The following is a 13,823-nucleotide window of genomic DNA, read 5'->3' on the forward strand; positions in this document are numbered from 1 at the left end:
ATGGATGAATTTAGGGGCTAGCTCTTTGATTAATTTGGAGCATACATTCACGTTTTTAATGTATGGAGATGGGCCCGGAGTTGGTGATGGATCCACCATCCACCATTAAATTGGGCTTTGATAAATAAGAAAATAAAATCGAATTCTATTATTAGACCTTAACCGAAGCAGTGTTCTTTTTTTTCTTTTTATAAATTTTTTTATTTACAATCCAGATTTTTTCGATTATTTAATCTCAAGTGTATGCAGTCCCTCAGTTCTACATACACCACATGGAGAATTTCAATGGAAGTGGCCCAAGATGTGACAAGAAGTTTTGAACCCAAGATCTTATTGATATCATGAGGTTTTAGGAAGTACTAGATTAAAAAAAAAAAAAAAAAAGAAGAAGGAGTCTTAAAATAATTTTGATATCTTCTTGGTTCTTAAAAGGATTTGGAGTGAAGTTTTTGATACTATATGAAGCATGGATGATAAAGGTAGATAGAGGAAGGGTCTGAAGGGACGTGAAAGCGAAACGGTTTTAGAGTGGGCCGTGGGTTTATAAATAAAACTGATCTGATCCATAACAAGAAAAAGGAAGTAAGAAATACTGAAGCTTAACCCATATAGGCCCCGTTTAGTTGGGCTTGTAGGGTAATTTGGTTTCAAAACAGGACAAGCCGTCAGCATGTTCTTTAATTTGCTAATTAATTTGTATGTTAATTTTTTTTTTTTTTTTTTTGACGTTTTTAAGAAATTTGTTTTTATCAAATTGAAAATAGAAAAAAGTTATAAAAAATTTCCACTTTTGATATTCTCTGAAGCATATTATTGTGATAATAATTATCTGAAAACATGTTTAGTAATTCATTTTTGCTTCTTTTTTTAATGAAATTATTTATAAAAATAATTTGAGTGACTATGGTATTTTCAATATTGCCTAACTAAGTTTACTTAAAGAAGTGTTTCTTTGAGATCTTCTTTCACTTCTTGCAGTCTGCCAATTATAAGTTATAACCAAGCAATCCATGTACTTCAACCTTAGGAGGAACCCCAAGTTTTGACAACGTTTTAGCATCACAAGAACTTTGCTTCAATGCCCAAGTCCCCATAAACAGGCTCGAACATCCATTTCATGCAAATTCCTTAATAGTGTTGGACCACTTCTTGTCATTAACAAAAGAAAATTGAAGTTTGCATTTGGAGTTCCTTGAATTTGGAGGATGCCCTCCACAAAGGGACAAAATGTTTTACTATCCATATTGGAGCTTTGCCTTTGAAATAATGCTTCCTCTGTCCCTCCCTGACCCATTGCTTTAAATCAAACTTCTAATTTAATTTGCAGTCGCATCCCAATTTCCACTACACTTACATATGCCACATCTAACAATTGCTAAATCATTGTCAAAGATGAGCAAATAGGGTAATATCCGGTAAGATCGTTGTAATTTAATATAATAACCCATGAGAGGATGAGGCATTGCTCTTGGAGTACAATAAGGGACAATAGAATTTGAACTTCTATTTAGGTTTCGTATACATGATTGTTTCGGATCATCCTCCTTTAAAAAAAAAAAAAAAAAAAAAAAAAAAAAAAAAAAAAAAAAAAGCAAGAATACAAAATTTGAAAAGACGAAGAAAAAAAATAAAAGACCAATGAACTCACCATCATCCAAAGATTAAAAAAAACTAAAATTGTTAGAATTATGGTTAAGTGATTAAATTTATTATTTCTTAATAATTTAAACTTTTGGAATAATTGGTAATTTAACAAAAACAATAATTATAAAAAACCAATTAAAGAATAAAGATCAACTATTAAAGCCAACTAAAAATGACGATCAATTGTTAAAGCAAAGCAAATGACTTTAGTTAACATGACAATCAAAGCATTGAAGTTAATTACAGTTGTAAATGATTCAAGTCAAGCCTAATATTGAAAGTTTAGGAATGCGTATTTACTTTTATTTTGAACACGAATTGAGCTAGACTTCATCACCATACAATATTAAATGTTCAAACTTAGTTTATTTCCTTGTCGAACAAGCTCAACCTTGTTCATGAGTTACTTTATTAACTTATTTTTTTCTTATCTATAGTAAAATTAGGACTAAAATCTTTTATCCTTTCATAGATCCATGCTAATAATTAATAACTAATTATAAATGAAATTTCCTTATTTGAGTTAATTAGATAGAATAAATTTTATTTATGAATTTATAAAAATTAGATTTTCCATCCTTGTATTGTTAAAAACTATATTTAATTACTAAAAATGAATTACTTTTATTATCATTAAACTATAAATAATAATTTGACATCATATGAACTTATTTTTAAACTTACATATTTACTCTTAAGCCTATATAAATATATTTTTAAACATGTATACATATAATATTATATATTTTTAAATTGAGCCTCATGAGTTCACTAACTTGTCCACTAATACATTATTATGTTTAAGCTTAACTTGTTAAAAAAATCGAGCTAATTAAACGTGAGCTTGAATTCACTTGTTGGCTAAACAAATAAACATAAAATAACCTTTTTCCAAGTTGAACTCTAGATGTTCATAAACAACTCAATTAATTTACAAACCTTTATTGTAAGTGTACCCAATAGTTCAAGAAGAAAAGTACAATTAACAGGTAGAAGAAAAAAAAATGAAATCATAAATTAGATAACAATATATACACTTTGTTTGTTTCAACATTAAAGTTTTCTAGGAAATAAGTCATTTTTCTATATATATATATATATATATATATATATATATAATAAAATAAAAATCTATAAAACTATCTCATTTTCCTATGTTTGATAGCTAACTTAGATGTGTTGGAAAAAATCTCATAATTTTCCTTATTTAGCTTGTTATGAGATATAATTTTTTTTTTTAATAAACAATCTCTAAAAAATAAGGCATGTTCTATATGTTAACCAAAAATAGTTTTTTTTTTTTTTTGGCTTTTTAAAAAAAAATTAACAAAGAGTGGAAAATTTGAAAAATTATCTTTATATAAGATTTTTCATTGAAACAAATAGAGTGATAAATTATAAAATCACATTTCTTTTAAAGAAATAAAGTCACATATGACAGTAATATTTTTTCACATTTTTACTCATGTCACATTAAATAGTAATTTTACTTGGTAAATCATATACTAAAAACATTCTATAATTTTTTTTTTTAGAAGGCAATATCCCTAGCTTCTCAAAAAATAAAGGAAGGCAATAATAATAATAATATCCCTAACTATTTTCATCGGACGAACAAATGGGGACAAAGCGTTTGTTAAATTGTCCCCCAAATAATTTGTTTGGGTATTATTGACCCCACGTGGGACAGGAAAACCATATTCCCTTAAATAATTTGTTTGCATAGCCTTTAATATTTTCCAGAAAAATGGTCACGTACTTTTTAAATGTATTTTGTATGATGCACACCACACCGCAAATTCAATGGTGACCACTACTTCTGCTGGCCACGTCAGCCTACCTTAACTAAGACCTGGCGGTGCAGCCTTGTCTTTTCCATTTTCCACGTGGAATTACTTTCAACACAACCCACGTTTTCTCCATGATGCGTGATGAACACGATCTAGCTTCAATTTTTTTTTTTTTTTTAATATTAGGAAAATGATATGTCAATTTTAAACCAAACTATTTTAAGACATCACAAATGTTTCCAAATATTTTCATAATACAATAGTGGAATAGATTGAATTTGATACCTCCATATTTACAATTTACGACATGTCTTTTAAGTCTATTCAATCGACCACCGACCACCGTATATTCTTAAAGGAACATCGAATACCATTTATGAAACACCATTTATGAAACACCATTTATTATATTCTTCAAAGGTTGGAGTAATTCAATTAAAAAAAATATGAAGGTAAACGGACATCAAAATTTAATATTGCATGTATGAAATACAGATAACTTTATTTGAAGTTCGACAATGTATTGACAAAGACAAATTATATTAAACTATTGAAAGTTGAAATGTAGATGTTATTCTTTTCATTAACATTTAGTTGATTGATTTTTTTTTTTTTTTGGTATAAATAGTGGAGGATGACGATTCAATTCAGTCTGGGTACATGTATTAAAATATCATATTTGAAATAATCTTTTGCAAAATCTGCGAATTCACAACCTTGGAAGCAAGATCATGTATGAGTAGGTAATTGTACTTGCATATAATTTAAATAATTCAATTTATCAAGAATTTCTACCACTATTTGGTACGAGAGAAGCTAGACAGCAACTGCATGCTTTATGATGTTTCTTCATATGCAATTTAAATTCCTCTTGATGGTTGTCAAATTAACACAACTGCCTATTAATGGTTTATAATAATTTATTACATTAAACTCAAAAACTAATGCCACAACACAAAGTTTCATTATTTATTTAGGTGAACAATCTGTCATAATTAAGGAACTATATAGTCTATATTGTCACAATTAATGAAAATTAAATAGTAATAAAAAATCAGGTAAGCGATCTTGTCAAGGTCCAAGAATGCATGTTTTAAAGGATGGATTTTTTGGTTGACAATATATTGATGCTCTTTATAAGTTTCTCAAAATTAATGCTCTTTATAGAAAAACAGGCTAAATTATTTTATTTCATCTCTAAAATTTGACCCAAGTTTGTTTATCATTTATCTAATTTAAAAGTTGCAACTTCAATCTTTAAATGTTTTAAAAAAAATTTAGAGATAATTCCAACTTAAGTCATTCGCTCTTGATAATTGCTCATTAGACCAAGACATCTATTGGTTTTTGGTATAAGTGAGGATCGACCCTTATATCTCTTATTCAACAACAAAAAACTTTACCAATTGAGTTAACTGAAATGTTTAAAATTAAAAATACATCATTTTCACTTTTCCAGTTGTCTTTCATTTTATTGCATATTACATCAACTTTGTAATGTATCACGTATATAGAGTTTTTAATTGCTTATAAACGAAAGGATAAAATTGACAACATTGTAACCTTTTAATAATAAGAGATCTAGGGTTTGATCCTAACCTACACCAATTTTTAATTGGTGTTTTGATATGATGATAAAGAGCAATAATCAAGAGCGGACATTATAGGTTAAAAACTATCTCTCAAAAAAATTATAAATAAAATAAAGTTGGACTAAAATACATTTTAGCATAGAAAAACATTTTCCAAAGAGCTATTTTCATTTCATTTCTTAACCTATTGTTGTTGAGCTCGTGTAGAGGCCATATTACAACAAAAACCAACTCCATTATTCTTTTTCTGAAACATTTTTTTTTTCCTTTTTTTTTCCTTCTGTAAAACATGTACATTGATATGATTTACATATACTTAAAAATAAATAAATAAAATGAAAGCATATAAAAGTTTATTTCAGTAAAAAAGAAAAAAAGAAAAAAGTATACATGGACGAAAGTAAATGCCATATTTCCATAAAATAAATAACAAAGCTAACATACAACATCCCCAGTTAAAGGAAAGTTATTTAAAGATCCAACTAATTACATTCATAATCAGAAAAGAATCATTTCAATAATCTGAAATTGATATATCAAGTGTTACAAATCTAAAAATGTTTTTTTTTTTTTTAATTATTATTTAGAGATAGTTTCAACCTATGAGGCTCCTGATTATTATTTTTTATCTTCAGACTAAGACATCAATTGATGTTTGGTATAAACATGGATCAAACTTCAAATCCCTTATTCAACCACAAAATTTTTTATTGATTGAGCTAACTAGAACTTACTAATTTAAAAGGTATTCAAAAATTAAATAACGTGACATTCTTTATATTTTTATAATGTTAGCTCTCTATATACAAGCATTGAGTACAATCCAAATTACAACACTATCGTATAAATACAAAGAATACATTAAGATCAATACTTCTAACTACCAAAGTACTTATATTTGGCACATTGCTTCTCTCATATGGAGATAGTGTGGATTTGAATCTTGTGGGCTATATTACCCTTTAGAAATAAAAGAAGTGCTACGTTCACTTTATTTTCATAATAAATTTTAGGTGGTAAGTTATTGGTTTTTTTTTTTTTTTGGCTTTCAGAGGTAGAGTTTCAACTTATGATGTTCGCTTCATATGATTGTCATTTATCATCAGACCAAGAAAGCAATTGGTTTTTGGTGTAGGCGGGAATAGAACTCCAGATCTCTTATTCGATGACAAGAGACTTTACCAGTTGAGTTAACTGAAATTCACTTATTGGTTCTAATTTGAATTCACAACTTAAATTACTTTTTTGCCAACACATAACAGCAAATAACAACTTACCATCTTTGATTTATTGTGAAAGTGTTGTGAAAATATTGTGAACATAAAATTTTTTTAGAAATAATGACAAAGATTATGAAAATAGTGGTGTCCTAACATTGCCCATCTAAAAATGTGAGTCGGAACTCAAAAAATTCTAACACTAGTATAAAATTTACAACAAAAAACTAATAAAATGATGTGATAAAGAATGTGATTATGTTACTTTAAAAATATAATAAATTAATGTCAAATTATTATTTTTTTATGATTAATAAGATATTAGTGGTAAAATATATATATAGTAAAATTTGTAGTATTGCTAAAATCACTCTTGAACTTAGAATATCTAAAGAAAGAAAAAAAAAGGCCTAAGCATATATAATATTTACAATTGTTGAAATGATAAATTTTAATTGATGTAAAATAAAAATGATATAAGTAATAAACTCGGATAATAGTGATATCACTTCGATCATAACATAAAAGAAAAGCCATATTAGCAGTTATGAAAGTCTATATCATATCATATACTTATTATATAATAAAAGTTGGCTCTTAGAAATCTTTTATTTATTTATTTATTTATTTATTTATAAATTGCATATTCATTCAAAGAAACTACAGAGGAAAACAAGTAGGGGTATCTCCCTTACAAGCTGCCTCAATGGCAGGGGGGAGCATACCTTCAGAAAAACAAAACGTTTGCATACAGAAAATCTAGTAGCTACATGGATTGCAGAGTTGTTGCTCCTATGAACCTAACAGAAATTACAAGAAGAAAAACAGGAAGATAAGTTACGAATATTGCTAATGATAGTGTTTAGAGTCCATCTGGGAGTTTGAATAGGGTGGTCCAAAGCGTCAATGCAGATTTTTGAGTCTTCCTCAAACATGACAAAGCACCAATGGTTTTGGATGGCTAGATGGACAACCCAAAGAAGTGCCAACGCTTCTACTTGTAAAGGGGGGCAGAGTTGGTGCACTTTTCCCCAAACGAAGAGCACCTTTCCATGGTGATTTCGAGCAACCACAGCTAGAGCAGTTTTGGATGAGTTTAAAATCGCATTCACATTAATTTTGATGTGATCTGGCGAGGGAGGTGACCATGAGGTAGAGCATGACCTCGGGGTGGGGTAGATGGTTGAGGCGAAGACTTTGGAGATTTCTTGAAACCTTGCTTGCACACGATGCTTGGCATTGAGCAAGTTGGCTTGTTCTTGTTGGAAAAGCTTGAGGTTTCTAGAATTCCAGATTTCGTCAATGATGAGTGCCATGTTTAGAGTTACAATCCATTGCTCATTTGTTGGTATTGGGGCATTGGGTGGGTTAACGATAAGCTTTATGATGTCCTTGCTTGAGGTTAGAGGTGTAGTATCAATCCTGATGCCCCAACTTGTAATTGTCCAAAGAGCTCTGGCAAAATGACACTCTAAAAAAAGATGGATGTTGCTCTCAACTTTTGTGTCGCAAAAATTGCAGATCGAGTCTATATGCTGTATTCTTCGTTGGAGATTCTCTCCTGTGGGAATGACATTGGCTCCAATCCTCCATAATAACATTTTTAGACGTTCCGAAAGCCTCGCTTTCCACAAATTCTTCCAAAGGGAGTTAACTGGGCTTCCATCACAAACTTGGGTAAATGCCACACGATGAACAAATTTTACAGTAAAGGTTCCCTTGGGGTCAAACAGTCAAATAAGCCTATCTTGCCTGGGGTGGTATGGGATTAGGATTGTGAGGATGGCCTACGCAGCTTCTGGTGAAAATATTTCTTTTACCATTTCTTCATCCCATGCTTTAGAGGTATGGTCGATGAGATGGTGTGCCTTGATGGGGAGTTGGAGGTAGTCGTCTATCCTTGGATTCGGCTTAAAATCCTCAATCCAAGGATCAACCCATACGTTAATGGATTTCCCATCTCTCAAAAGGAAGCAAGCTCCTTTTTCAATCAACTTCTTTGCTTTTTCTATCGCATGCCATGTAGGAGAGGCAAATTTACTTAGCTTTGTTCTAAGCCAATCCTTCTTGACTTTATACTTCGACCGCAATACTTCCATACAAAGGCTTTGTTTGCCAGAAGCCACCATCTAGGCTAACTTGGCTAGAAGTGCTTCATTTACCTCTCTTGTTTTTTTGAAGCCGAGACCACTTACGCATTTTGGTTGATATAGCTTACTCCACCCTTTCCAGGCAATGAATCTTCCTTCCTTCTCTTTGGGTTTCCACCAAAACCTTCTAGAGAGTGAGTCCAGTTTGTCACAATTCTTAACAAGGATATCAAATAAAGAAAGAGTGTAAGTAGGTATAGCTTGGGTTACAAAAAGGCATTTGCTCCTCCAACCTGTTGATTTTGCCTCTAGCTTGTCTTTGCAAAAATTTAAAATCTTTAGAGGGTGATCTAGACAAGAACATTGGTGCTCCAAGGTACACCACATCTTTTTTGAGTCTTTTCATGTTAAGTTGCTTCCTCATTGCTCATCTACTATTAGGCCCAGTATGCTTTGAAAAGAAAATCCCAAATTTGCCTTTGTTAATACTTTGCCCTAACCATGTACAGTACTTTTCCAGGCAATCAACAAGCCTTTTTGCATCATTTATTGTTGCTTTAGAGAAAAGGACTATGTCGTCTGTATACATGACGTGCGTTAGGGCAAGTCCCCTTATACTTGGTTTAGCATCGCTAATATTGCCATCTCTAAGCTCCTTATCCAGCATTTTTGATAAAACTTCCTAACCCAAAATGAATAAATAAGGCGACAATGGGTCGCCTTGCCTTAGCCCTTTTCTTGGTTTGAATTGGTTCGACTTGCCCCAATTTACTAGCACTTCAAAGGATACAGAAGAAATGCAATTCAGAATCCAATTGGTGAAGACAAAATTGAACCCAAGGTTGGTAAGAATAGCATGGATGAACTTCCAACTGAATCTGTCATATGCTTTCTGAAGGTCGAGCTTGATGGTCATAAAACTAGATTTGACTTTCCTAGTCTTAAAACTGTGGAGAAGCTCATAGACGACTACCTGATTTTTTGTAATCCATCTGCTTGGTATAAAAGCCGACTGATAGGGAGAGATTATCTTATGAAGAAGATGTCTTAACTTTGCAACTAGTAGTTTGGATATGATCTTGTACACAACATTGCAGAAGCTTATGGGCCGAAAGTTGTTTACAGATGTTGGGTTGGTCATTTTTGGTATAAGAACGATGAGTGAATTGTTGGCTTCTTTAGGCAAGCATTGGTTTGTGAAGAAAGATATGATTGCATCTATTATTGTATCACCTACAATGGGCCAAAATTCTTTGTAGAAGAAGGCATGGAAGCCATTGAGGCCGGGAGTTTTTAGGTTCTACATTTGGAACAGTGTTTCCTTGATCTCTTCTCAGGTTGGAACCTTCTTTAAAATGGAGTTCTCCTCCTCAATGATGCAACTTGTCAGGAGGTTGTCAAGATGCTCTAGAAAGTTCACATATTCCTCAGCAAACAAACTTTTGAAAGAAGAGAAAAATAGATGCTTGATTTGGTTTGAGCTGGTAACCCATCTGCCCTCCTCTATTTTGGTAGCATCTATATCATTTTGCCTTCTCCTAATGATGGTAGAGAGATGGAAAAAAATTGTGTTCCTATCTCCTTCCTTTAGCCATAGCTCACGGGATTTTTACTTCCAAAGGTTTTCGCTTCTAAAAAGGCATTTTGACAGCTTAATCTGGAGCTCTTGGTCAATTCTTCCATTGTTCTCAAAGGGAGGCCTCTTTTGGACTTCAAAAATCTTGTCCATCAATAGGTTGATTCTGACTTGGCAATGCCCGAACACTTCTTTATTCCCCTTGTGGAGTGCTTCCCTTGTTTTGGCTTGCTTTTTGTAAAGCTTAAAGAAAGCTGATCCTCTAGTTTCTTCGTTCCATGCCTTTTCCAACAATAGAGTTGCACCCATTGTCTTTGATCCAGGTGGCTTCAAACCGGAATGGTCTGTGGGCAAAACTATCTTCTAGATTGGTATCTAATAGGATAGGGGTGTGATCTGATTTGAGAGCTCCTAAATGAGTTACTGCAGCTTTTGGGAATGCTAGGTGCTACGAAATACTAGCAATGGCTCTATCTAGACTTCTTCTAATAGCAGAACTACCCCCATTTTCCTCTAGCCCACGTGAAAGTGTTACAAGCAAAACCAAGATCAATTGCACCGAACTCGAAGATAAGTTCCTTCAAAAAGTTGGTGGCTGATGATTTGCCTCGTTTGTTCCCCCCGAAAATTTCCTTATCATTTATGGTGAAGTTGAAATCACCAATGCAGACCTACAGGCATTGACAGGAATTTAGAAAGGCCATAAGGTTCTCCCAAGCTTTTTGTTTCTTTGCTAGATAGGGAGGGCCATAGAAACTAACCAAAAGCCAATTGCAGAGAGCATCAGACACTTTAAGAGTAATGAGATTTTTATTATACTCCACTTGGTGAATAGAAAGACTAGATTTCCACATCACACAAATACCACCTGCAATACCTTTGGCCTCAACAACACATATATCAACAAACTTTATTGCTTTCAACACTAACTTCATCCTATGTATAGAAGCTTTGGTTTCACTAAGAAAAATAATATCAGGGCTATTCCCTTTAACATGAGCCTTAAGGGCTCTTATTGTCACGGCGTTATAAATACTGCGATAGTTCCAGCCTAAGACCTTCATAGGGAGGTTGGAGGCTTGATAAGGCTCGCCTTCTCGACCGTAACAATAGAAACAAAGCAACAAGTAGAAACAAAGCATGTCTTGATGGGAGAATCAGAAAGGGTAAAGACAAACATATAGGGCTCACCTTGGAGTTCTGAATTGCACTAGCCTAATGAGATGGACTTACCTTTCTGCCTTTCCTCAAGAGGCGTTGGGCTCACCTCGAGGTCGAAAACAACCTTTTCGGAGTTGTGAACTTCCAATCTAACTCTTTTGGTATGGTTTTCAAGCTCTTGCCATGTGACCTTCCTTTTGTGTGTGTGGGGTTCAGATTAAGGCTTTCTTCTTGGGAGGGTTGTGGTGGAGCGGCTTGAGATAGTTGAGGTATAGATGGGTTTTCTGGTGGATTTTGCAGTGAGTGAGGTTGGGATGTCTTCAATTAGGGATAAGGGGCATTATCTTGGATTAGGTTAGACATATCTTCAGGTTATGTTTTTGTTATAGTCAGATCTGTTTGGTTTGGGCTAACAATATGTGGGCCAAAACCTAGGGGGAAAAATGGGCTTAAATCAGCATATTGGTGGATAGTGGGCTTGAGTCCTCTATGTTGGTGGATAGTGGTGTTGGGTTGTTAGCTTTTGGGTCCAGATTAGGCTCGGATGGGGTATGGGAAGGATTGACAACGTGTGTGGGTGGGACTGCTGGCTGTTGCTTATTGGTCCCCACAAGTGTACCTTCCTTCTAGCAAGCGGTTTGGTACAGTACTATCTTGCCAAGTTGCCAGTGCTACTCTCCTTAGGTATAGTGTGAAGGCAAGGAGCGTATGCTTCATCCTAGTTTGATGACGTGACTTGATGTGCTAGAAATTCTGTTTAAGATTTTGCTTCGTTTAAGCTGTCCATGGAGAGTGCCACAGGTTGAGTGAGACGGCCAGGATCGTGGGATAGCTCTGCCAGCATGGTGCTATTTTCTGCTTTCAGCCATGGCCCTAAGGCGATGAACTTGTGGCCAAACGGATTCCGGATAAGAAACGCTTTTCCTTGGCATGCATGAGTTTTGTGGCCAATAATCCCACATCAATAGCACACGTCCGCCAACTTTTCATATCTTAAGCTAATCTAGAGATGAGGGAGATCGTTTCTAGGAAAAAAGATCGTTGGTATGAGTGGTCGATTGAGCTTGACTTCGATTTGGATGCATATGAATCTCTTCCACATTCCACCTCTATCTCTGACTAAGTCTACTTTAACAACGTTTCCAACTTTACCGCCGATTAAACGAAGGTTGTTTGGAGATCTCCATAACTCAGGGAGGCCATGCACTTGTACCTAGAATGCCGATGTTGTGAAGGGAATCTCTTGCCATGTGAGGGAAGGGTTCCATTTCTTTAGCACTAGGTGCCCACCTTGGATAGACTAGGGCCTTCTGCGATAGGCGTTAGCCATGTCCGCTTCATGCTGGAAGTGAAATATAAACGTATAGTTATCTAGTCGACTCACTCGAATCAGGAAAGCCGGTCTCCAAGCTCTGTTCACCACATCTAAAATTATGGATATACCTATAGATTTATAGGTTATAAGCTTTCCTAATAGCATCCATGGTGAGTTGTTTGGGTCATATTGGTTTGGAGGGAGCTCAAGACAGGCATCTATGCATATGCAATTCTCTGTGCAAGCTATGAGGTTCGAGACCTCCATTATAGAGTAATCTGACTATTCCTTAGGTTTTAGGGATGTATAGGGTAAGGTTAAAGGTAAAAATTGTAGGATAATATAGGTAAGGTATGAGCGAGTGAGAGGGGAAGGGGTGCTACAAAGGAGAGCACGAAAAAGTTTTTACTTAAGTTGCTACCTTACTTCGAACTGGTATGACTAATACTGGCTCTTAGATATCTTAATTGTGCCTAATGACTGCTTTCTCTATGCAACAAGTGGCTATAAATATAAAATTAGTTTATCTTTATCTTTCTAATTGTTATGATAGTTTATTTTAGTTAAAATTCTATACTTAAATTTCAAGAAATTAAAATTTATACTCCAATTCAAATTCTATGTATCCTATTAAGTGTTAATATGATTTAATTTAGAAAAAAAATTCTATTATCTACTCCAACTATATATATATTTTTACCAAAATATTAATATTTATTTATCATTCATCATAATTTAGTTTTTTGATATTAACAAAACTTGCACACTACATGCTTAAGTGGGCCAATATGTAGGCATTGTGAAAATTAATTTAGGATTTAAAGTGAACAAAAAAAAAACTTATTAATTATTATGATATTTTTTTTGATAATATTTGTAAAATAAATTCCAATGAATTACTATTTTTTTTATTAGTTCCCACGAACTACAAGTTTAATATAAATGAGTAATTTTATCACAAAAAAATTACAATTTTTGTTATAATTATTCTATATGGTAGATTTTGTTGATTATATGTCACTTTTACATAAATGCGCCATTTAGTTTGCCACATAAACAATTATGGAAAAAATTGTGCATTTTTTGTGGTATTAGATCTTTCTTTTTTTTTACATATATATATATATATATATATTTGAGTTTCTGTTTTTTTGCATATATAAGAGCATTCTCATCAGCTCTCTCAAATGTGCCAAATATTTGGCACATTTGACACACCAAACACAAAAACGGACCCTCATCAAGTGTGCTAAATGTCTCAAAATTTTGAGACATGCTACAGTACGCTTTCAAATATGAGAGTGTACGGAAGAGAATGCCAAAACTTTTATGCTTATTTTATTCAATTTTCCTCTCTCCTCCTAACACATCTCTCCTCAGACAACAACTTTAGAGTCTCCCAAGGCGCACTCTGAGCTCTGGACTCCGCTGCCATGCT

At 33.3% G+C, this 13,823-nt stretch overlaps 1 protein-coding gene across 1 annotated transcript; it reads right to left on the reverse strand.

The window, feature by feature from the left end:
* Positions 1 to 7,043: 7,043 nt before the first annotated feature.
* Positions 7,044 to 8,372, reverse strand: LOC115950133. Its single transcript, XM_031067377.1, has 2 exons — positions 8,064 to 8,372; positions 7,044 to 7,961 (listed from the first exon to the last, which is right to left on the reverse strand). Exons 1-2 carry the CDS (start codon positions 8,370 to 8,372, stop codon positions 7,044 to 7,046), a joined length of 1,227 nt encoding a protein of 408 aa, XP_030923237.1.
* Positions 8,373 to 13,823: the final 5,451 nt, after the last annotated feature.

The sequence above is a fragment of the Quercus lobata genome, chromosome 6 (genome assembly GCF_001633185.2).
Source record: "Quercus lobata isolate SW786 chromosome 6, ValleyOak3.0 Primary Assembly, whole genome shotgun sequence".
In the NCBI taxonomy this organism is placed as follows: domain Eukaryota; kingdom Viridiplantae; phylum Streptophyta; class Magnoliopsida; order Fagales; family Fagaceae; genus Quercus; species Quercus lobata.

Excerpts from the sequence above, each read along its gene's own strand:
- LOC115950133 (XM_031067377.1), bottom strand. The coding sequence starts at position 8,372 with ATGGTGGCTTCTGGCAAACAAAGCCTTTGTATGGAAGTATTGCGGTCG. Across the intron at positions 7,962-8,063 it reads AAGCATGGGATGAAGAAATG|GGAACCTTTACTGTAAAATT; the intron begins GTAAAAGAAATA and ends TTTGACCCCAAG.